The 24675-nt window shown below is 25.1% G+C and overlaps 2 protein-coding genes across 5 annotated transcripts in view; one reads left to right on the plus strand and one right to left on the minus strand.

The window, feature by feature from the left end:
- Positions 1 to 5471: 5471 nt before the first annotated feature.
- Positions 5472 to 11525, plus strand: LOC145832368 (sister chromatid cohesion protein DCC1-like). Its single transcript, XM_082939687.1, has 2 exons — positions 5472 to 6054; positions 10564 to 11525. Exons 1-2 carry the CDS (start codon positions 5472 to 5474, stop codon positions 11157 to 11159), a joined length of 1179 nt encoding a protein of 392 aa, XP_082795813.1. The 3' UTR covers positions 11160 to 11525.
- A 7544-nt stretch (positions 11526 to 19069) lies between these two features.
- The window catches only part of LOC145831191 (dnaJ homolog subfamily C member 13-like), a 38528-nt gene continuing 32922 nt past the window's right edge, over positions 19070 to 24675 (minus strand). For all 4 annotated transcript variants that reach the window (XM_082938326.1, XM_082938325.1, XM_082938324.1 and 1 more), the window contains 9 exons: positions 24358 to 24470; positions 23779 to 23948; positions 23000 to 23102; positions 22305 to 22427; positions 21411 to 21593; positions 20986 to 21129; positions 20532 to 20672; positions 20037 to 20136; positions 19070 to 19686 (listed from right to left, as the gene is read on the minus strand). In XM_082938326.1, coding sequence (XP_082794452.1) covers positions 19640 to 19686; positions 20037 to 20136; positions 20532 to 20672; positions 20986 to 21129; positions 21411 to 21593; positions 22305 to 22427; positions 23000 to 23102; positions 23779 to 23948; positions 24358 to 24470 — 1124 coding nt within the window. In that variant the 3' untranslated portion in view covers positions 19070 to 19639. The remainder of the gene's footprint in view (positions 19687 to 20036; positions 20137 to 20531; positions 20673 to 20985; positions 21130 to 21410; positions 21594 to 22304; positions 22428 to 22999; positions 23103 to 23778; positions 23949 to 24357; positions 24471 to 24675) is intronic.

A 24675-nucleotide genomic window follows, 5' to 3' on the forward strand; every position in this document is an offset into this window, starting at 1 on the left:
TTGTCTTGTTTATATACGCTTTTCAGAAGATTATAAAAAAAAGTTGTTTTGTTTTTGTTATTTCTTAAATTTCTTATAAGTGTTTTACTTATATTTAGTCTGTAAAAAGAGAAAATAATATATTTTCTGTTGATAATTGAAAGTAGACTTTTTAAAAAGATTAATCTTTAAATAATAAATAGTTTGTATTGCAATAAGAAATAATTTGATTTACTGAAAGCAATAAGCAAACTTCTATTTTATTAGTCGTATTTTTGAAGTTTAGTGGTAATTGGTAGAAGTAGCTTGTTTAGTCTTTAGCTTTAAACTTGAGTTTTTTGCAGACATAAAAACTACATAAGTTTTTAGTTAAATGACTGTTAAACTTTATAAATAAATTCAAGTAAGTCCTACGTATTAGTTAATATAAAAGCTTGTCAAAGTAAAAATTATCAATTAGATAATTAATTATAATAGTAGCTATCTAGCTTCGAGCTAAGCACTGCAAGTAAAATATAACGTTTTAAAAGAAATATTTTTAGTTTTTTAAAAAAATTGTTAAACTTTTAAAAGTTTTTGACTTTTGTACGAAAATCTAGGTACTACTTAAGCTTATGAGTCATTCAGTTTCTAAAATTTCAATTTTGTCTTAATTAAAAGCATCTTAAGATTACTAGCTCACATACCTAAAATAAAACCAAAAACAACTTAAGTAATTTCAAAACTTTTATGGGTTAATCTTTTTAGTTTATGAACTGTCAGTCTAAGCTTTGTTTGTTCGAATACTTCTATTGTACATTTAAATAAATTTACCAAACAGCAATATATTACCACTTTGTAATTACCACTATGTATTGACTATATATAAATATATTTAAATTTTTTGAATTAAGTTAGATCACTTGTCTTAAAAGTTTAAACTTATCAATTGTATAACTTATGGAATATCGATACACATATTTATGACATATTTGAAATGTTGTATTTAAAGTATTATAAAACTAAACTAACTTGATTTGTACATAAGGCCTATACAAATGTTTTACTTAAAACTATTTTTTACATTACAAAACTTAAAATATATTCTTTGATAGTTTTAAAACGTCAATACTTATACAACTGTATGCTTTCAAAGTTTTAAGTATATTTTGTGTGCTGTAGTTCTACAACTTGTACAACTTTATTTGACATGTTTTATAACAACTAATGCAATATTCTTCTGAAATTTTTCACAGAACTTAGTATTTCTTTAAAATTAAGTAGTTTAAAGTGTATTTACAAGTCATTCAGGAATATTCGTGTAGTTTTATTTATTAAAAATTTTAAGTATTTAAAAAGTTATACAAAAAGGCTAAAGAACTAGCAAAGAGGAGTGTCTAATCGAAAATTCCAGGTGCAGCTTGGTGTAAATAGTATGTTGCAATAAGAACGTAACTGGCTTTATACTAGCTATTTCAACTATTTGACAGCTTAACTAACTTTAAGTATAAACAAAACACTGAGCAACTAATACTTACTTGAAAAAAATTGTTACATTGAGATTGTTCTACTTATTTCGTGTTTATACATTGTTTTCCAAAAATACATTTACGTAGTTCAGTTTTAAAACAATGAGTTTCAAACAAATACTTGACAACAGTACTCTTTATTTAAGTTTTAATCTTATTCGAATGGTATGAAATAAAATAATCAACAAAATTATTAAAGATTTTTTCGAACAACTTTTAGGTATAACTAAGTTACAGTAAGTGTATGTAATGCTTGGGATGTAATTCAACATAAATTAAAATCAAATTTGTAGTTTTTACTTTTAAAAGAAACAAAACAAGTTTTTTAAATATTTAAAGGTGGTTGTGGAACTTAACTTTCGAGAACTTTTTTTAGGTAAATAAATTTTACGATAACAATTATGTAAAGATCAGTGCTTATTGCTGGCTTATAATGATAAAGATAAATAGTACCAAGCCCTAAAATTATATCAAATAATTGCTACTAGTTATTCTTGTTTGACTAGAAGATATTAAATATACTGAAACAGTTCTGCTTGGTACTATTTTTGAAGTACATTACAAGTTATCAATTTTATTAAAGCGTTCTGTAGTCATGCTTGTAGAAAATTAAAAGAAATAATTCTATCAATTACTTTTTAACAGAATATAGCAATATTTATCAAATTATTATGAACAAAATATCATTAAAATTTCTAAGTTTTAACGATCAACTAAAGTTTGAATCTTTTTTTAATTTTCAAAATAATGACGATTTATTATAAAAGAAGTTTTTACTTTACTTTATCTTTTACGTTTTTTTTTTGTATAAACAATGTATTTAGTATTTGAAACTTTTTTAAAGAAGTTTTTAAACTTTGATACTTTGAAACATAACCTCTAATTTGAACAATAAAAATTAAAAGTATTTTTGAATATGAACATAATTTTGTTTTTAAGTATTGTTCATTAGAAACTATTTTAATGAAAAAATTCTATAAGTTGTAACTATATATTTTTTAAATAACATAAATATTTTCTCTAAAAAACATATTACAAATCTAAGATATATCTTTGCTGCAAAATTATAGTTGTGCTTTATAATTCACAATATGATAAAACTGAGGTTTAAAATTTGTTTAAAACAATTTTTAAAACTTTATTAAGTCAAAGTTTCAAAACGCTTAGTACACTACAAAAACAGAACATTTTTACGGTCTAAATAAACATTTTGTTTTAACTTTGTTATATATAGTTAGTGTAAATAAATTTATTAAGGTTAAAGTTTTATACTATTTTTTATTTAAGTATTTTTAAAACAAAAATGTAGTAGACTAATTTCTAACAAAAAGAAGGATAAGCTAAAAATAAATGTTTATAAAAAGTTAACCATTTTCAACTACAATTATTTATACATTTGTTGCATTATTAATTTTTACTTTTTTCGTTTAGGAAGAGTTTTTATTCTAGTTTACATTTATATCTTTTTTAAACATTAATATATCCTTTACTATCTCAAAAAATTAAATATACATTTAATCATGTTATAAAAAAAATTTCTCAAAAAGATTTGTCTGAGGACATGGTGTACGAAAAAACCTTTCAGTTATCAATTCATTCACCACAAATACAGTTTAATATATTTTCCCAGATTTATATGAACTTAATTTAGTATTTATATAAAACGTTATAACAAATACTGACAAACTTTGGTTTTGCTTTTTTGGTTGTAATTACTTCGTTCGACTATGTCTTTGTCAGATAAACAAAACTAACTAAACAAATATAAAGTATTTTCTATGTATAGAAATTTTTAAAAAATTTAAATGTAACAATTAAAGTTATTTTTTAACAAACTAACTTGTTCAATGTGTGTTTTTCAAATATTGTTGAAAATATCGATTTGTTAAATGTTGATTTGTGTTTCAATACGGTTTCATTTTTTTTAGACAGACTAAAAAACATAAGCAGTAGAATATTGTTTTAAGGTATAAAAAATATATAGTGTAAATGTAAACGCATAAAAAAAAGTAAACATATTTTTAATAAATAAAATGTTCCTATAATATCACTGGATATAATATAATAAATAAACAATTTGGAACTGTCTCATACTAAAAGAATATTTATCAATTGAAAATAGGATATTTTAAATTATCAAATCAAAAACAAGTTTTAAGTTTGGTTGTGTAGGTAAATTACAAAATTTATTTTTTAAATTTTTCGATAAAATTAATGAACACGTAATTGTTTAATCAATTATACTGATTTTTGTTTAATTTAATTTGGTACCAGAGTGTTCTATTTCTTTAAATTATTTTGTAAATGAAACTTGAATACTTTAAAATTTTTATGAAGTAAATAATAAGGATTTTGAGGTTTTAACTTTCTTTAAAAAAATAATGTAATTTAGAACAAAACTTCAAAAACATTTTAGTTTTGTTTAAAGATTGTCTATGCACTGTATAAAAAAACTATACAATAATGCTTCTTAAAAAATATATCTTTTTTTAATACTTAACAAAACTAATTAAAACATTTTTAGTTGTTTGTATTTGTTTCAAACGATTTAAAGAAGTTTTTAAAAATAACTTATTTTATTTTAAGGTATGAATATCTAATGTCTTTTGTTTTGTTTTTTTTTATTCGATCAGTACTTTGATAAACTTTTATCTCTATTTTGAGCTCTGTTGAAACTTATTTTGCTGTTACAAAATAAGTTGTTCAATGGTTGGTGATAAAACTTTTATCCTTAAGTTTTTTAAAATAAAAACTGAAAAATAATGATGATTTTTTTATTAAATGAACCACTCACAAAAATTACACAAACTTTTTACAAATATGACCGAAACATATTTATTATTTAAGGTTTTTAGACATTTATATGTAGTTTAGATACTCTTAGTAAAAATTTAGCTAACATTTTCAATACTATTTTTTGTTTTAGTTCTTTATTCTATACTTTTATACAAATCAACCTCATTTTTGTTTGCAATTTCACGATAAATATGTTATTGTACACTTTGAAAATGTTTAAACGTATTGGTTTTATTAGTATAATTAAAATAAAAATATAATTTTTAGTTTTGTTTACTGTATATGTCATACGAGTCTGTATGTATATCAAATAGTTGTTGTTAAATAACATATAAAGTTCTTTTTATTATTTTTATGTACGTTGAGCGATAAATTTTTAATTATTTGTTTGAAAAAGATTTATTATTTGTTGTTAATTCAGAAAAATTCAATAATTTTTATTTCTTATTAATACAGGATTGACCTTTAGCTTTGTTTTAATGTAGAAATATTATCTTTTGTAACATTTATAACTCAAAAGTTCTAAGAACCTTGAAATAATTCAAATATTAAAACTATTCCAAACTTTAAACCTTTCAAAATATTAATTTCAGCCTTAAGTATGGTGTTAAAATTTATACAAACTTAAAAAAGAATAAGAAAAAATAATTTTTTTAAGTTTTGTAAAAAAAATAAATAAAAAGTTTATAAGTATTTGTTTTATTAGCAAATGTAAAAAGCCAAAGTTTTTTAGCTGTTTTACTTTTTAGTAACAAATTTAGTGATCACAACGTAAAAACTCTAATTAGTTTGTAAAAAAATGTTTTATTTAATATTATTACTACATTAAATAAAATAAGTAAAAAAAGAAACAAAAACAGTGTGAGTAAAAACTTGTTTTTTTTAAACTTTATCTAAATATTTTAAGTCACAAGAAGTTAAATCATCCGTTACTTTACTATTTATGTAAAATTTTTAGAAATAGAAAACCGTAATTATTTTATAAAATATAAAGGTTTAAGTTATCGATTTCGTATCAAAATTTTATATTTTAGTAAACTATGATAAATAATTTATTTCCTTTTTGGTCAAACATTTGTTTTTGCTTTCAAGTTTTAGCTTTGGTGAGATTTTAATGAAAACTCCCTAAGTTGTTTAGCGCCATAAATATAACCATGCAATGCTTAAGTTTTCAACTTCATTAGTACCATGGCTGACAATAATGTGACTGCTAGGCTTCTTGCAGCCAAGTTGGAAGTTGAATCAGTTCTAAATCCATCCCAAGTAATTAAATTCAATAACGAGCTGGAAAATGATGATGAGGTAATTCTTGTAGAGCTTGATAAAAGTACGTTGGAATATATAGAGTCAGGTAAAGAGCTTGTTATCAGGGGATGTGAAAAAGATTCTGCTGTGTTTTGTACTAACAAAGAAACATATGATGTAAAAGAGTGTAAAACCTCAAACATTCTTGTTCTAGTAGAAGATTTGATTACATCTAAGAACAATATGTCTGAATATATGGTTAGTGATACTGGTCTTCAAGCAACTGTGATTACCCAAAAAGCTTTTTGTGAAAAATCAAGGTATTTAGAGCTCAAGCGGAAAGTTCCACATACTCTAAGGTTAAGAGATATGCTTTCTAAGGCTCCATACAAAGGAGAAGTTGAAGAAGATATAATAGATGAAAATACTAGCTTTTATTCAACTTGTGACCTTCTTAACATTATTCCTGCTAGTGAAGCAGAATTGATGAAAAGCCTTAAAGATCTTGAAGTTTGTTGTGTGAAAGGTTTGTTTTTTTTATATATTATTTTTTTGTTATAGAATAAAGATTAAAGTTACCATACTAAGTTTTATAAATTACTATGCTTCTGAAAAACATAGTATACTTCAAGTTTACATTAATATTTTTATACTAAAATGAAAAGAAAAATTATGTAGCTGCTCTGTTTGTTTGGTATAATTATAAGTTAGTTTTAATTGTTTACCAAGTTTAATTGAATTAAAGTTTAAGTCAATTTTACAAGAGATTTTGATAACAAATTTAAAAGTTAAATAACTTTGTTATGTTTTGTATATATATTTTTTAATGACCTTCAACAACAAAATTTTTTCAAAGAGTGATCTTTTGTTAAAGATCTTGATAGTTTTTAAATGTTATAGAATTATGAACAATTTTTAATTTCTAGAATTTTAGCTTGCAAAAAATGTTTTTTGTCTTATATAACATTTAGTTTTTTCAGATAAACTAAATTTGACTATACTTTTATAAAATTTTTGAGGTATAAGAGATCAATGTTTATAAGTTAAATATGTTCTGTATATCAGTTCAAAATTAAAATTTTATAAAAATGTTACAAATCTGTCTTTTTATTCAGTTTATTACCAAGCATTTTAAATTTTACAATTTAAACTTTATAATTACTTTCAGGAACTATTAGACAAAATAATATTTTGGCAGTTTTTATGTTAGTATTTTTGCCTTTGTGTAATAAAAAATTAAAAAATGACTTAGACAGGGTTTGTGCGCGTCATGCTAAGTCAGGCTAAATCAGTTTTTTTGAAAAAAGTTGAAAAGCGTCAGGCTAAATCAGTTTTTTTATTTAAAAATTTGAGAATCTCAATTTTTCTCAGTTCAAATGCTTGAAAATTTTTGATTAAAAAAAATTGAGAATCATTTTAAGATCAAATTGAGATGTGAATTAATTTCTAAATATAGATTTAGTTATTAAAGACCAAATAAGTCAGTAGTTGTAAAAATAAATGTTTAAAACCTTTTGTTCAATCTCTAAAAAATATTTAGTAGAATTGAGTAGATTATATACGTCATAATTGTGAAAGTTCATAAAAAAAATAAAGTTTAAACATTACAGTTTAGTTCAACAACTTAGCTGTTTGTTTGAATTTGTTTACATATGTTTTTCAGAGCTTAGTTGGTTGAACTGTTTTAATTTCCAATTTAAAGGCTTTATACCAAATACTCATTAGATTTAAATTCTTAGCAGTTTATTCATATATTTTACTGTTTGTTTAAATTTATTAGAGATATTCACAACACTAAAACTTAGCTTTAAAATATAAATAGGGTTTTGTGTAAAGTTTTGTGGGAGTACAAATTTTAGGTACAATTCATTTTTCTATACAAGAACAAAATATTAAAGTTTTTTTTTTTAATTTAAGTGTAAGCTTTTTTAATCTGATATGACATCAACAATCACTATATTTATTTAGAGTTTAGGTTTTATAATTATGTATCAACTTTAAGTATTAGTCAAAATACTATGATAAACATTTTTTACTTATTTTGTAACTCTTGTAACCGGTTTATTTTAAATTTATAATAAAACACGACAATGCACGTTGTTTTATAATAAATCTTCTGGTTACAATGTTTTTACTTAGTGCTTAATTAAATTGAACAATTGTGTTTAGTAATATATATTAAATTTTTACACTAGTCATAGATTAGATATAACACTTATTTTAATACTTATCACTGAATTTGTTATTTTAAGGGCATAAGGGGGTAAATAACCTTTTTCACAATTTAATCTTATTTTATTGAGTTGTAACTAAGCTATGAGTTGCTTTTTACAGATTTTTAAAGCTCAAAATGTTTTTGAGATAAAGCTGGTTGAAGTCGGAGACTACAATAGTACTAATCAAGACCCCCAATACCTAAAATGACTTCTAAAGGAGATTTTCCTTACTTTGAAAAAATGTCATGCTAAATTGGTTTCAGTCAAGCTAAATGAAAAAAATTTTGTGCACGAACACTGCTTAGATTAGTCTGTGTCTAGTATCTAGAATTTTTTTTGTATCCGATGTAACTAATATAAATGTTAATTGATATAATTATACAAGAAATTTAAGATATTAATAGGTTTGCCACACACTCAAAAAAACTTAGGATGTTTTGAAGTTTTTGAAAATCTCAGGATGAGTCATAATATATTTTGAATTTTTTATTTAAACTAAGGCTGACTCAGGTTAATTTTGTTTTTTTATAAAAAAAAACTCAGGATAGTTTAATTTCTTTCTAGTTCAGAACAGATTTTGGTAGAGGTTTAGTTGATTTTTTTTTGTTTATTTATAACTAATTTTGTTTAAAAACTTGATTTTTTTTTTTGAAAAGTTTAAAAAACTTGATTAGTAATTTGAAAAAAACTCAGGATGGCAACCCTGTAATTAGATACCAACTAATCTAAGTAATTTTTAATTTCCACAACATGGTTGTCACACACTCATGATATTTTGAAACTTTTGAAATTCTCACAATAACTCAGAATAATATGAATTTTTTTAAGACTCAGGAAAGTTTTTTTTTATATCAGGATAGTTGTTTTTCTAAATCTAGAATGAAATTTACTCAATCCAGTTTCAATTTTTTATTATTTTATGTAACTATATTTATTTAAACATAAAATTTTAAAGAATATATCACGGCAGCAAAAAAAACCTTGAATCTTGGAATTTAAAAAAAAATTGAAACTTTTTAATTTTGATCAAAAATCACTAAAAACCTTGAATTTTGAACGATAATCACTAAATTTCCTAAAAAAAAAAGCCTGTAGTTTTAAATAATTTTTATATTGAAAATGATGAAATTTCGAGTAGGTACAATTATCATATACAATATTTTTCTGTATTGTTTTGAGTTTAAATTATTATAAAACATATAGCATCTTTTCAATATTTTTATACAATTTAAGACCGTTTTTTACTATTACTTAATGTATACTAAAAATGAACAAAAAAACTAGTAATTTGGATGACCTAGAAGAAATTTAGAAAGCCTGGATAAATTTCAAGAAAACTTATGCAACCCTGATACATAAACTGCTTTTCTTTATATTATTTAAAAAGAAAAATGAGCATGAGGTATGATTGGTTTGATTAAGAGTTAAATTTTTTTTAAACTCATGATGACTCAAAATAGTTTAAGGTCACTCAATACAATTTTTGGTCACTAAAGACTTTTTAGAATAAAAAAGTGACAACCCTGTCACAATACTAATGACTTTTTCGTTTTATTCTTAATGTTTTTTAATTTTGACTTACATCCTCTATTTTTTGTGTAAACTTTTTTATTCAGATTTAACAAACAATTGAAGATCTGTTATAGGTCACTACAGGAGTGAAATATTTATTGTTATTGAAAATCTGTTAAGTAAAAATATTATTTGTCATCTTATATGCACAACTTAAGAACTTTTTGTAGTTCAATAATAGAAATAATTTATTATATTATCATTTAGAAAAATAAAAGCTACTGAAAGTATAGTGACTTGTTGAAGATTGTTTTAAAATAAAACTCATAAGGTTATTTTTGTTTCAAAAAAAAAAGAAGCTTCAAAACTAACTTTAAATTGCAACTAGGTACGGATTTGCCACTCACTGAGGCTAACTCACTCTTTTTTTGTTGTTTGAACTTGGTTGAGATTTTTTATATTTAGTTATAAAATTTTACTTTTTTCTAGTCAATTTATGCTGTACTATTTTTTGATACTTTTATATTGTTAGTATAGTCTTAAACCTTGTGACCAGTTCTACTCTAGAAACATATGTGTAATATAAAGCTATATTAAAATTTTTATTTGAGTCCTAAAATAAACATTTATGGTGTTGTTATAGAAAGTTTATATTATATAATTCAGGTTATATTAGGCTTGCCCCACACTCAGTATTACTCAGACTAGTTTAAATTTTTTGAAAAACTTAGGCTAACTCAGCTAAATTTAGGCCAATTTGTTTTTATTTTTTTTTGAAAAATTCAAGCTAGTTTGGATATTTTTCTAAATTCTAGGCTAGTTGTTTATTAATTAAACAAAGACTTTAATTTATATGTCAAATTCCATTGTTAATTAACAAGCATTACTGAAATAAGAATTGTTTTTTATATTTTTATACTAATATGTATAATGTTTTACTAGATATGTTCGTCCCTTTTTCATTTATTTAGTTTTTATTATCTATTTTCAAATTTATGCTGATATTTATTAAATTTTTAAAAATATATATACAAATAACAGTTTTTATTCATATTTTTGTATGTTCAGCTTTTAATCAAATGCAATTTTTTGTAAATATTTCTGTTAAATAATATTTTCTTTCCTTTGATATATACTTGAAGTATTTATCTAAAAAAATTGTGCTTTTATTATATTTTAATTGATTATTCATAGTTTGAAAACACTAATTGTAAAACGGACATTGTAAAATACTAATTGTAGAATGAAAAACTCTTAAAAATTGTTGCTCAACAATTTTTTTTTGGAAACAACACTATTTTTAACAGGGTTTTGGCGAAGTCTGGACTTCAACTACGTGATCAAGTGCATGGAAGAAATATTCAAATGTGTTGACGCGGAATCGTGGTCGTTCGACGAGCTCGACTTGCACCAGCTGACGGATAAAATAAACGACAGTGGCGAGATCATGCCCGGCTACATCGTGGCTCACCTGATGCAGGTTTACGGGCGAGTTTCGGACGATGGCACCTGCGAGTTCCTCATGGACAAGCTCAGCAAGTTCTTCGTTCAAATGCTGCTCAACGACGGTGAGACTTACGAGCTGTCAGAGTTTCTGCAGGTCTTGGGCGAGACGATGCCTGGTGGCATGGAGCCGAAACTCGAGCACCTGTCTGGACTGTCCCTGATCGACCGCCGCTCCAAGCCGCACACCATCACCAGGTTTTATAATAGGGACTTACCCCTGAACGTTGAAAAGAGGTTTGAGGCACTGTTCAAGGCGAAGGAAAAGTGGACACTGGAAGAGATAAGCCCTTATCTGGAGGATTTGTGTTTGCCCGGGCAGAAGATTTCCTCGCTTTTGACCAAACACTCCAGGTCGTCGTTGACTGGTGGATTAAAACTTTACAGCTCTCGAAAGTAAACACTAAATAAAACTTTAGTTTACTTAAAAAACAATATTTATTTATATTTTTCAATTAGCATTGAAGTACCTTACTAATGCAATACACAATAAAAATATTTTAAGATATAAATAAATGGTTATTTTGGTCAAGTTCTTTAGATAGTTTTTATGTATGTGTTGTTATTCTTGTATTTATATTACTTTTTTAAGTGAATGTTAAACTCAAGCAAGACTTCCTATTTTTAAACAATAGTATTTTTTATAATTTATGTATTGATACCTCTTATTTTATTTGCTTTTCAAAGATTTATGAAATTCTTGTAAGCTTGTATTTTTCAGAGTTAACACTCTGTTTAATCAGTTTAATAAGTTTAACAAAAAGTTGTTGAGTTTCTAAAAAAAATATTTTAAAGCATTAAAATTATCTACTTAAAAGGTGCTTTGAATCTCTATTAAAATTGTTTTCTTTTTACTTTATAACATTTTATAATATTTTTTATGTAACTATATTTTATTATTTAACTGCAAAGGTAATAATCATAGTTTAAAAAATTTGATTATGATCCCAATAAATTATTTTACAAATATGATCAGTTAACTTTCTAACTTACATAATATTTTATAACTTCTAATGCAATATTTTTGAAGCATTTTATGGCAAACAGAGTCTATATACCATTTTCAAATAGTTTTATAAGAAGATATAATTAATTACTGTTATAAATAATTTTTGACATTATCTATAATATAAAGATAGTCTATTACACTCAAAAAGTGTTCACTCTGATTTTGATTAACTAAAGTGTTATGTAAAATAAAATTTACTAAAAAACTCCAAAGCTCATAAACATTTTTACGAAAAAACAAATTTTCAATTTATTAAAACTACTGTTTACAGATTAAATGAAATAGTTTACTAAAAAACTCCCAAGGCTCCTAAACAGTTTTACGAAAAAACAAGTTTTTAATTTATTGAAACTACTGTTTACAGATTAAATGAAAAAATTTATAAATATTTCGTTGTTAGTATTTAGAACAAAGGTATATCGAAATTTCCTAATTAGAATGTTTTCAAGACACTTAATTGTGATCAGACTAATCAAATGTTTAATGAACTAATCGTAAAAACTAAAATTTTAGCGATTTTCAACTTCAAATCTTTCTTAAATAAAAATTAATTAATATAATTTGCGTTAAAACCTGCTGTAACATTTTATAAAAAAATGGCTCTTGTTTACTAAAAAAGCGTGTTAAATTCTCAGCAAAAGTTACGGTTTTTTATTTAAAAAAAAAAAGTTAATATTGATACATGCGTTATAAAAGGAGTACACTGAAGTTAAAATTAAGTACTATAAGTATTTATAATAAATAAGCTTGTTTAGACAACAATCAACTTCTAAGGTATAGTTCAAAAGTCTTTTTAAATGACTTTTGAAAACCTTATCTGATTATACTTAAAGCGTTCTTACTAATTAAAAATTTTATTTAAAAAACCTTAATTTTCTAAATATATAAATATCAATTTTTATTAGTGAAGTATATGACTTTGAAATCATAAACAAAACTAAAACCAAGACATCTATAGAGTAGGTGTATTAAAAATTAAACAAACTAAATTTAAAAGAAAACACTTTAATTTTCATAAAAAGGTCTTAATCAATAAATTTGAATTCAACTAATTTGAAAAAACGCCTTTTAATAGATTGAAAAAACTAAAACCTCTTTTTTAAATAATTTTAAAGCTTTAAAATAAATTTACTGAAAAAAAATTCTAAAGGAATAACGTTTTAAATTAAATCAAAGTATTTCACTTTCTATAAAAGTTTTAGTTTAATTTATTAACTTTATACTTTTCACAAACTTAAATTTTTTTAAATATTTACTTGTCTTTTTTGCACTTTTTTTAAACAAAATGAATCCACATGCTTTATTACTTAACTTTAGCGAACATATGAAAACAGAAAAAGTTTAAAAATTGTAACTCCATTTAGTGCTTAGTACATAAATATACTTGTTGAATTTTATATGCAAGTACCACTGTATTGACACATGTTTTTAACAAGTTTACAAAATATAATTTAAATTTTAGTTTCACAAACTTAGCTTACAATTTTTTTCAGTTCTGTTGAAAAATTGTTTAATATTTGACACAACATCATTGCTTTTAAAACTTTTTTGTTGAGAAAATTTCATATTTAATAATAGATCACAGTATTCCGTATAGCGCATTTCTTAGGTAACCACTTTTTATCCGAAAAACGCTGTGTTTATAATTTTATTTTACTTCTAAATTAAAAATATACCTAAAAATTGGTAAAAAAAACGTATTATATTATAAAGTAAATTATACCTTAATAAATTAAAACTAAAGAAGTCATATGAAAGAATTATGAAGTTAAAAATTGTGTATCAAATCCAATATTGGAAACAAACATATATTACACTTTATTTAATCTATACTAATTTAGTTAGCCTTTTAGTTAGGAAATAGTTTTATAAAATATTTAAAGTCGTAATAAACTTTCAGAATAAAAAATTATTTATTGAATACTTTATCATATTACTATATATAATTTCCTTTCAAATATCTTATTTAAGTTTGAATTTTTACTTCCTTATATTTAAATATCATTTTTTTAAAACTATCATTTATTAAGTAACTCAATTTTAAAAAGTTAAAATTTCACTTCAAAATAATATTAAACTTGTAAAACACATCAGAATATACTTATATGGTAATTAAAAATGTAGCCTGATGGTGTAACGGTCTTAATGGTGGTTTTGAAAACGCTCCGAGTTAAACCTTTTTAGATCTAAACCCTGTGGTCGACACATATAAAAAATAAATTAACTTAAGTAATAATGTTAAATTATCATCAAATGATAAATATATGTTTAGCCTGGTGGTGTAAGGAGCTTAATGGTTTTGTCAACTCTCTGAGTTAAAGCAGTAGCAGTACAAGATCCAAACCCAGTAGCTGGCAAATATACAAAAAAATACATAAGTAAAAGATACTAAGTTTAAAAATACTTTTAAGAAAAAGTTTAGTTTCACTAAGTTAGTGTCGTGGTTTAATTGTTTAATTGACATCTTCAGTTTTTAATGAGCTATAAGAACTTAAAAAATTAATGTATACGTGAGACCTTGAAATATTCAACTCAATTTTTATTATGTAGTTCATAAAAAAACTATTTTATACAATAAACTAAATGTAATTAAACTTTATTAATTACTTTAAACATTTTATAAGTAAAATTGTCTTTACTAGCTATTGAACATTGGGTTACACTTACGTTTTTACATTAAATACTATTTAATAAAAAAAAATTGATCAATTTATTAAAAAATTTCGTTGAAACAAATTTAAACTTTAAAACATTAGTTCTTTGTGACATCACAACTAAATTTTAAATCTATATAAATTTTAGCTGACTTGAGGAGATACCTAAGGTAAAAGTGAAACTTTCTAGTTCTAATTTTACTATGTAATAAATCCAACATTCATTATTTAAAAATTTAGCAAACTAGCGAAACCAAATCTATAAACAAAGTGTTTAGTGTCTAATTTAAAATTCTTTTTTTTTTTTTGCTTTCAGAGGTCGCCCAGGAAACAGGAAATAAGTCGAAACTCGCCTTTTTTCTGCTATAAATACAAATTTTGTTTTAGTGGTAAATGGTAAGACATCTGTTGGTTTTTTTTTGTGATCAAAATTATCAAAAAAAATTGTGTTACTTTTGAAATTTAACGTACAACATTTGTAACCATTAAATAATACATAATTTTTATTAATATTCAATACCACTTGTTTATACTAGTTTTACGGTTACCTGAGACTAATTTTGACTCATTAAGACGAAACTAAATCACATAATAATGCGTGAGTAGTTGTTGATGGTCGTGTGATACGGTTTATTGCAAACGTTTAATACAAAAGTATACCATACAAAACAAAGTTTCAGTTTTTGCTTTTAAGTTATTCATACAAGTTAATTAAAATAATAGTAGTTTTAATTTATAGGAACAAAAAATAACAATAATTAGAGTTTTTAAGAATATATAGAAAAAATCTAAAAGTCTTAAAGGTAAATCCTAAGAAAAATTATGTCAAAGTACATCTAATTTAATTTTTTAATTTATTTTGTATACTTTAGAAATGCATCACTCTTAATTTTATAATTTGCAGCTGTTTTTACATAAGAATGTTCTGTAAATAAACGAAATTACTTGTAACAAAAAGCGTGTTTAATTTCTACTAATATTATTAGTTTACTGTATGAACAAAAAGACCACACTTTTATTGGACACTGGTGAAAAACGGTAATAATTAAAGCAATGTTTACCAAAGAAGATCCATGTCATTCATCTATATTAAAGTAAAGACTAAATCATACTGCTTGGTCAAAATTTTCATACATCTTTTTAATTATTCTCAATAATCATCGAAGACTGAAGTATGTACATCTCACAAGACAGTCCTTATTTTTACTGTAAAAACTGATTTTAAATCGTACATACCTTATTTCTTCATCTGACATGAATAAAGGCGGGCTGCACTCAATAGTTTGTATCCGCATTTCTCACGCTTTTGAGCATCGTGACTCAACCACGCATCAGCTGCTCGTACTACTTCAATTTCCGAAGCATGTACATCATAACTGTTAAGTATCTCAAATAAAGTTTCGTAGTCCAGCTGTAAAAAGCCCTCAGTTTCAGCTACCGGCAGAAAGAATCGTTCGATAAAGCTGAACGTTTGTGTGATGATCTGCTTGAAGCTGAATATAACTGCAAGGGCATGGTAGTAAGCTACGTTTTCAATTGTGATTTTTGATTTGAAGTTTTCGTATTTGGAACAACTTTGTCTTTTAACATTTTTCTTTTTATTTTCTAGGCTCATCTTGTTTAAAACCGACAGAAAACTTTGAAGTTTTAATAAGAAAGGTTTTCTAACGTAAAAGATTTTCGGAGACTGAAAATGCTAGCTTGATTTATAACTATTTTGGTATTATTGTAATCTATTTCGATTTGATTAGTTTAAAAACTTCGATTTGTTATTCTTCATTTAAAACAATTTTGTTCATTCTCAAATTTAGAACCAGCTCATTGTTTTCTTGCAGAAAATTACCTGAAATGTAAAAAAAGTACTTTTTATAGTTTTTTCTTTAGTTACTGTTACTATATGCTAAATTTAATTTACCTCTTATTATGCAAATAATGTGTATTAATAATAGCAGTTTTTAGTTTTAAAATTACAAGTTTTCTAATTACTTTTATTTAAAGAAAATATCAAATTTGATTAAAATGGTATCACTACTATCTAGTGGTTCTTTAAGTTTAAACTCATGCTTTGTAGCGTATTTAAAAATTTTTCTGCTGTGCAAAAAACTATTTTTTTTAAATGTATGATTTAACAATCTACCGTTTGAGTACGCGCTTTCCACTATGAATACTCAACAAAGTAAACATTCAACAAACGAGAATTTAATTTGAACAACACATAATTATTTAGTATCTGAGTGCGTACTCTACAAAAATGCGTAACTAAGAGGTGCGTACTTTTGGTGAGGTGAGTAACAAGGAAAATTTAACTAGATCTTAAATTGTTTAAAAAAAAACTTACGTTAGCTTTCAATTAGTGTAGTGCCAGATTTACATTATATCAAGACTAATTTCACTTTTTAATAGTATTTCAGTACATTCACCTATCACGAATTAAACCTCTTATATTGTGTCAACAGCAAAAGTGCGTAACTAAAAGAGAGAACGTAACTAAACAAGATGTAGCAACTATACCAACTATATTGGCTGTTTTCTTATAATGTATTAAATAAAATACAGATTGGCAACTTTCCAACTTTATTTGTTTAAACAAATAGTTTACATTCATGTTAGACATAAATGTGATGAGTTTTTTTTTTAACTTTGTTCCTTGCCCTCCTAAGATTAAATTTGTCTTTAGAGAGCAATTTTCTCTAATACCATGAGAGACAAGTTCAATTTTTGGTGTGCAAGGAACAAATTAACTAAAAATAAAACATCTATTGAGTTGAAATAAAACTTCATGCCGTAAATATTGTACCTTGTTTGATTTAAAGGTATAAAAAGAAACTAAGATATCGAAAATAAAAAGAGCCGAAGCCATAGAGTTCAATATGTTCTTTATAAAAGGCACAAACTAAAATTGCAAAATATTTATTTTGACAATACTTACTTTGAATTTTCTTGAAACTTACTTTTCATTTTTGTTGCTAAAAAGTCTGGAGTTCTGTAAAAACCTAAAAAGTTTTTTTTCGGTGTTTTGTATTTTTTAGACCTCTTTAATGCGTAACTAAACAAGAGTGCGTAATCAAACGAGTGTATACATTCGTGAGAGGTGACTGTATAAACTAATAATTAGCTACTGTGCAGAGCCTTTTTTTTTATCCTTTGCCATAGTAGTAAAATTAAATTTTTATGTAAACTGAATGACTATAAAAACAATTAAATTTCTCAAACAGTACAACTAAACACTCAAATTACAATTACATAAAAATAGTTTAAGATTAAATTCTTAAAAAAGAGCTCTTACATTTTACTGCTGACATAAAAGTATGTTTTATGTAGAAAATTTTCTAACTTTAAAATTCTAAGACCTTTAAACTTTGTTTTACTTTTAAACAAGCTGAGTTGTTTTTGACAAACACCACCTACTGTTTTGTTTTTGTCTTTCTTACTATCTTCTGTAGTCATGGCTCGATTGTTCGTTGAAATTTTATACATTTTAAACTGGTTAAGTAACTAAAATAGGTGATTCTTTGAGCAGTAAATGTTATACTCTACTACCTGTGATGATAAAGAAAAAAAAACAGACTAAAAAAAATTAATATTTTAGTTAGTATTTTCAAAATTTGGTTATTTTTACCTATTTCTGCAAGTTATAGCTTAACAAACTTTAATATTTAAACAAATCTTTGGTTTTATAATTGAACTTGATAAAAATTTAGGTTGTTTACGTGCTACAACACAAATTAAAGATTTAAAAAAAACAGACATACTAATAACATTTGTTTACAATATAAAAATTTAAATAAGTCATAGAAACAAATTTATCTTTTAAAATAAAAATATTATTTACAATTATCTACAATTTGTTTATTTATCTGCTAAAAGACCCTAGTAGCTGCCAAAAAATACTTGCAAGGGAGTAGTTAAACTGTTAAGTTCTTTCTTCTTTGTGTTTTACGCTAGTGTTTCTCAAAATTTGCATGGCTGTGTGCGCAGAAATTAATTAAAAACCGTCCAACATATTTTCGTTGTTAGAATAGTATTATTTATGAGAAAATAACCTGACGAAACTAAGCGTAAGTACAGAAACCTTTAATTTTTTATCTGTTGAAGTAGATTCATCACTTAATTTATGTTAAATTTTTAAAAATTTTGAAAAACAGCAATTGTTTTCAGGGACTGTTAGAGAATAATAAAAACAAATTGAAATATAAACTACTTGTTTTTTTAAGATTTCTGCAATTTAATTATTTAGTTTTATTATTTGTACATGCAGTCTCTCATATTTCTTTTATGAGTAATTTCATGTTCAAATAATGATAATTTTAGTAAAACGTACATAGGTCATGTCTTACATAAAAACAGTTTAGATAAAAAAAAAATCGTAAACCTTTTAAAATAGTCATAATTAAGTGTATTGAAAAAAGTTTTTCTTTTTTGCTACAGTGACCTTTGAAAAATTGAGGGTCTTCAAAATTTACAATCGGACATGTTTATATATATTATTAAAAAATTAGGAGTTTGAAAAAAAAACACCAACCCTTGAAAACACAGCAAAGTAAGAATATTAAAAAAAATAATAATAATAATAAAAGTTAATATTTTCTAGCTAAAACATAGGTTAAAGTAAAAATATACAAAAAAAAATTCTTTAAGGAGCCCCACTTAAAAAGTCAAACCCTAATCCTATGGATTTTTTTATAATTAAATGCAAAGGAGCTTTAAAGATAAGGAAAATAATTGGATATAAAGTTTGTACATTTTTTAAAAATTGCAAAAAAAATGCTAGTCGAGCTAAGTTAACGCTCGTAAATATAATTATTGAAATCCAAGCTACTAACAAGAGGTTCACTGCAAGCTAGTACGAAAGAAACTGAGTTTTATTTTAAAAGTGAATAATGGAGTGAAAGAAAACAGAAAACAATTGTCTAACAGAAGGCTTTAAATTAGACATATGAAATTGAGCTTGCCGGCAACAATCACTCACAAGCTTCAGGCGTAATTGCTGATGTTTGAAAATTCATAGCTGAGTTGAACAATAAAATAAGGTTTAAAAAAAGATACACTATAAAATATGATGGTATACTCAAATGAGATAAAAAACGAACAAAAGTGTAAAAACAAAAGTATTCGGACAAAAAACCGCAAAGTTTAGATTGTTATAAATTAGCAGATTTTTAAATAGAAACGACTAAATAGATTGCACGATTATTAAATTATAAAAATCCTGTGTTGTTAGCTTCCCTTTGAAGCTGTTAAATAACCGGCAACTTGAGGTCCACCTGTAAGTTGGAATATAAATATAAGAACTTTATAATATAAAAAAAATGTTGGTGTAAACAACTTAAACTATTTACTGCAGCTCTAACAACTTTTAATTTAAAATATACCACAGTTAAATTTGTAGTTAAAAGTAGAACAGTATCAAAATTTTTAACATTAAAAAGTGAAATTAACGAAAGTGCTTTTTATCAAGCACAACTCTTTAATATTATATCATTGTAGTACACATGTATGTTTGAAAGTTTAGTTTTAACTAAGTTTATTGATTTAAACATACAATCACCAGCAAACAAAACTACAATTAATGACATCAACTGAATACTTTTTATATAAATAAATTAAAACAAACCAGTAAGGTATCCGGCAACAGAATCGTTAGCAATGAACAAATCATGCATCTGATCTTTGTATGCTGCCCACACTGTTGACTCATTCAACTCTTTTTCAATCTGTTAAAACAATTTGCATACTTTTAAAGTTTAAAAAAAATTATATTAATGTTGTGTACTAAATATACTATACATATATAGATATTATTTAAATAATAAAGAGTAAACTTAATAAAGTACTTTATTTGTGTTTTTATTTTTGAACTAAAAAAATTACATAATTTAGCTTTAAAATGAATATACAAAATTATGTTAGTAAACTATCTATTATTAACAATATATTATTAACAATATCTGTTATCAAACATGAAGTACGATTATTTAAAAGAAGCTAATCATAAGTTTAAAAATATTGAAAAAAAAAACATTAATGCTTAAATATAGGATTCACCTGGACATTAAAAAAAAATCGATAACAAAAGAAAAAAAAAATTATGAAACTGAATAAAACTAACTTCTTCTCCATACTCGAGACTCGTAGTCATTGACTTCAACGTTTTAACGATTTGTGCGCGGGTTGAACCAACATTTTCCACTCCGTGCAAACCTGTATCCAGCACGTTGAGCAAATATGCTACTAATCTGCATTTTATTACCTGCAAATTTTTACTTTGTTGTTTATCTTTTTTATCAGTTAGTTGACTTTTGTAATGGATCGTTTAAAAGACTTTACACTATTATTTTTCCTTACAAATGAAAAATAATTAAACGAAAAAGTTTACACATACTTTCGAAAAAAGAAACTCTCCTATGATACAAATACTGAATTTATTTTTTAAAACCTTGAAATATTACTAAGGTAAGGTAGTAAAAGAATGAAGAATATTTGCAAACGTTGGTCTAAGTTATTTTAAAGGTAGAAAATCGTTATTACTACTTTATTTTTAAAATATTCCAAACTAGTCATACTTGTGCCATGAGAGCGGGAGATTTGTTGTTTGTGAATATTCTGTGGAAGGCCTCGCACGCAAGCGCAATTTGATCGGGGCGGCTCTTCATCGCCGACATCATTGATTTAATGCACTCGCACCCGCTGAAGCTCGATGCACATGACTGTTTGATTTTTTTTAATAATATAGTTTAAATGATATTAAAGCTTTAAATAATTATTTATTTGAAATTAGTAATAAAACTCGTATGAATAACCTTGTGGATATTTAAAACTGTAAATGTTCGCAGATATTACAATATTAATTTTATTAAACTTTATTTATAACTGCTTGTTTTTCTTGTTAAAACACAAACAATTAAATTATAAAAATAACTTGTGAATATTTTAAAAACTATCGAAAAAAACGGCTCTTCAAACAAATTTTTTTATTCAGAACGCAAACCTCGTTTTTAGAGAGGACGTGTACTAGTGAGAGGGCGGACTTGGGAATGGAGTCGTTGGAGGTGTTGCTCATGCACTTGAACACGGTGGGCAGGTATCCCAGCGTTGGAACCTGCTCGCACTGAAGCGGCTGCGCGGCGAACAAGCAGCACACCGCCTGCGTCACCGTTTCCAACACTTCTCCCTGGTGGTTCATTGTTTTGTTATTTTGGTTTGTGATTAAATTGCCGTGTTAGAATAGTTATAAGTGTTACAGTATGTGACTGTTCCACAGGGTTGCCAAATGTTTATGGAAAATTTACTCCAGGTTTTTAAATGTACACATTTTTGGGTCTATTATTAGTTTAAAGTTAAGTTTAAGGTAGTAAACTTTGTTAAAAATTATAAAAACATTGAAAAGATAATCTAAAGCTACTTTAAATGTGTTTAAAAAAAAATTGATGATGACAAAAAAAAATTACTTATATGTAAGATTTTTTGAGTCAAATCGAAATTTTACTACTTAACATGTTAAAATTGTTAAAAATTCCAGGCTTTTGCAGGTTTTTTTAGTGATTTTTGTTCAAAATTCCAGGTTTTTTCAGGTTTCAAGGTTTTTTGGCAACCCTGGTTCTAGCATTTCTCCATGGTATATTTAATTATTTTTACTTGTGTAATATATTTTGTGTTATTGCTACGCTAAAATAAATGCAATAGCTATTATAAGTATTACATTAATTATCACTTTTTTCACTTCTCCTTGAAATTTAATCACTTTATAAAACAAGTTGTAAGCATGTAAGAATAATAACAAACTCTAGCTGTCCGCACGATATATCAAATAGATATTGTATTGTCAATAAAAACTCTGTTGTTTCTCAACAAACTCTATAAAAAAAGCAAAAATAAAACTGACATCTGGTTTGGGAGATTTGATGAGTTCGGTGAACTTGTCGAGAATGTCGACGGTGAACTCGCGAGGTTTGCGAAGAACCCAGCCCGGCTGGTCGATGAACAACCTCAAGTAAACTCCTCCCACCTGAATTATTAAATTTTTTTCATGAACTGAGTTGATATATTGTATAAACATATTTTGGCGCACAAGTTGATAAAACATTTAGAAGAGATGAAAAAGCAGCACGAGAGCTTTTGATAAAGGAAGAATGAAGAATTTAAAAGTTATGAAAAAAGTACATTAAACGTGAATGTGTTTTCTCAAAGTTACATAAAAGAACATTTCATCTTTGTAAAAATATTAATTTAAGATTTACTAACGCATGAATTTCTATCTTAAATGATGTTTCATTCAATTAAAAATTAGTATTATGATTTCCTTACTTATAATGAATATCTAAAAAATTAAAATAAACATTTATGACGAATCATTAAACTTGTAACTCTTTTCCTTGTATACAAGTCGAAAACTTTGTATGTTACTCTTTAAAATCAATTAAAAGTATATAAAGTTAATAATAAAACATTCTAAATGATTTAATATTAAAAAATTATGAAGAAAACACATAGATCGCGAAATTGTTTTATCAGTTATAAACAAACATGCTTTAACTTTAGAAGACACATGATTAAATTTTTAAACCAATAAAATCTTACAATGATCTCTTGCGTGTTGTCTCCGGTCCTTTCATACGCAGTTATAAAGTCCCTGGGAACTGACCAGCTTGCTTCTATATTTTCTGATTGTTTGGTGAAAAATCTGCAACATCAATTGATTTTAAGTTAGTTAAGAAAGTTAAGTTTTAACTTTTTTATGAATGAATATTTATGTTTCTATTTATAGTAAGAATTTTTTATTAAAAGTTGTATTATAAGCATCTAGCATTCAATAAGTTTCTCTTTATTTAATACTATCATTCATTACACAAATACTTAAACTTATAGTAGCACAAAAGTTTGGTGAAAAAACTGATAACTTGTTTAATATTTAAAAAAAATTGATTAAAAAAAAATTGTGTTAAGTACATATAATATAAAACTTAACATACTCCCTATGTTGGAGCTAATCAAACTTTTGCGCAGAGGCAATAAAAAACTAGGCTAAATGTTTACTAAAGTAGACTTTCCCAAACTTATAAATAGTGAAGGCAAAACTTTAAACAATGACTTTGCTGTTAATTTTTCGAAAACAAATATATATTAGCATATTGTTCTTAAAACTTTAAAGTTAATATTGTTTAAAAACTAAACGAGCAAAATCATTATATGTTACATACGTTTGACTTCAAAGATCACAATTACAGTTCTTAACTTATAAAACATTAAAAATATTTAGAGAGAGTATTTAACTTTAAATTTTATTATATCTTAACTTGATAGTTAAATCGTATCCAAACAGAATCTCAAATATTTTTTATATTTATAAAACAACTCACTCCTGGGTCATATTCCTCACGGTCATTTGCACCATGTCTCTCGTCTCGTCCTTCCACATAAGTTCTGGGTTCTCGTGTTCGCTATCGAACATGTGCACTGAGTTCTCCGCACTGTCCCGCATCGCGTCCAAGAATATTGTGGGCAAAAATTTGGTCACTGTTATTAGTACCTGAGGAAAAATACAGCAGTTAACTACTTGGTAAAGATAGGGAGAGTGCAAAGAACGCTCAATTGAAAAAAACTTTGTAACGTTATTTGTTTTAAATATAAATTATTATAAATATAAAATTTGAATATAAACTGTTATCATTTGAAATAACTAAAGAAACGTCCAAAAATGTTGTGGGTAAAAATTTGGTCAATGTTATTAATACCTGAAAAAAAATACATTTCTAAATAGTATCAATAGAAAAGTTACTGTGTGGATTTTATTGAAAAAAATACTGTAGAAACTATAACATTACTTACTTTATACTCCATTATAAAATAGAATTATCTACATATAAACTGATTTCATTTGAAATAAATAACGAAATAGATCGTTTTTACATTTTATCAACAAGATAAGTAAATCTCACCCTCGGTCCAACAAGTTTATCAGACAATAATTTGGAAAATAATTCAGCGACTTTCGTGCGGCTTTCCATGCTGTTGTCGTTGCAAAAAACATTCAACAAGTACAAAAGACCTCCTGTTAGTAAGTCAATTTATTAACTTTAGGTTTTGAAATAGACAGTTTATGTATAGAATACTCAGATTATTTAAACAGAACTATTTTTGGAAAATAGTATTTAATTGTTTTCTTAATATTTTCAAAGTACTTAAAATTATTAAAATCTGATTTGTCAACTTTACCTAAAAATTATCTATATCAGCAATATAAACTAAAGGAACTC

This window comes from Thalia democratica, chromosome 3 (assembly GCF_965202585.1).
Source record: "Thalia democratica chromosome 3, ktThaDemo2.hap1.1, whole genome shotgun sequence".
In the NCBI taxonomy this organism is placed as follows: Eukaryota; Metazoa; Chordata; class Thaliacea; order Salpida; family Salpidae; genus Thalia; species Thalia democratica.

What these genes read in the sequence shown, in the direction of transcription:
- LOC145832368 (XM_082939687.1), top strand. Translation starts at nt 5,472, where the DNA reads ATGGCTGACAATAATGTGACTGCTAGGCTTCTTGCAGCCAAGTTGGAA. An exon ending in TGAAGTTTGTTGTGTGAAAG is followed by an intron (nt 6,055 to 10,563) that starts GTTTGTTTTTTT and finishes TATTTTTAACAG; the next exon opens with GGTTTTGGCGAAGTCTGGAC.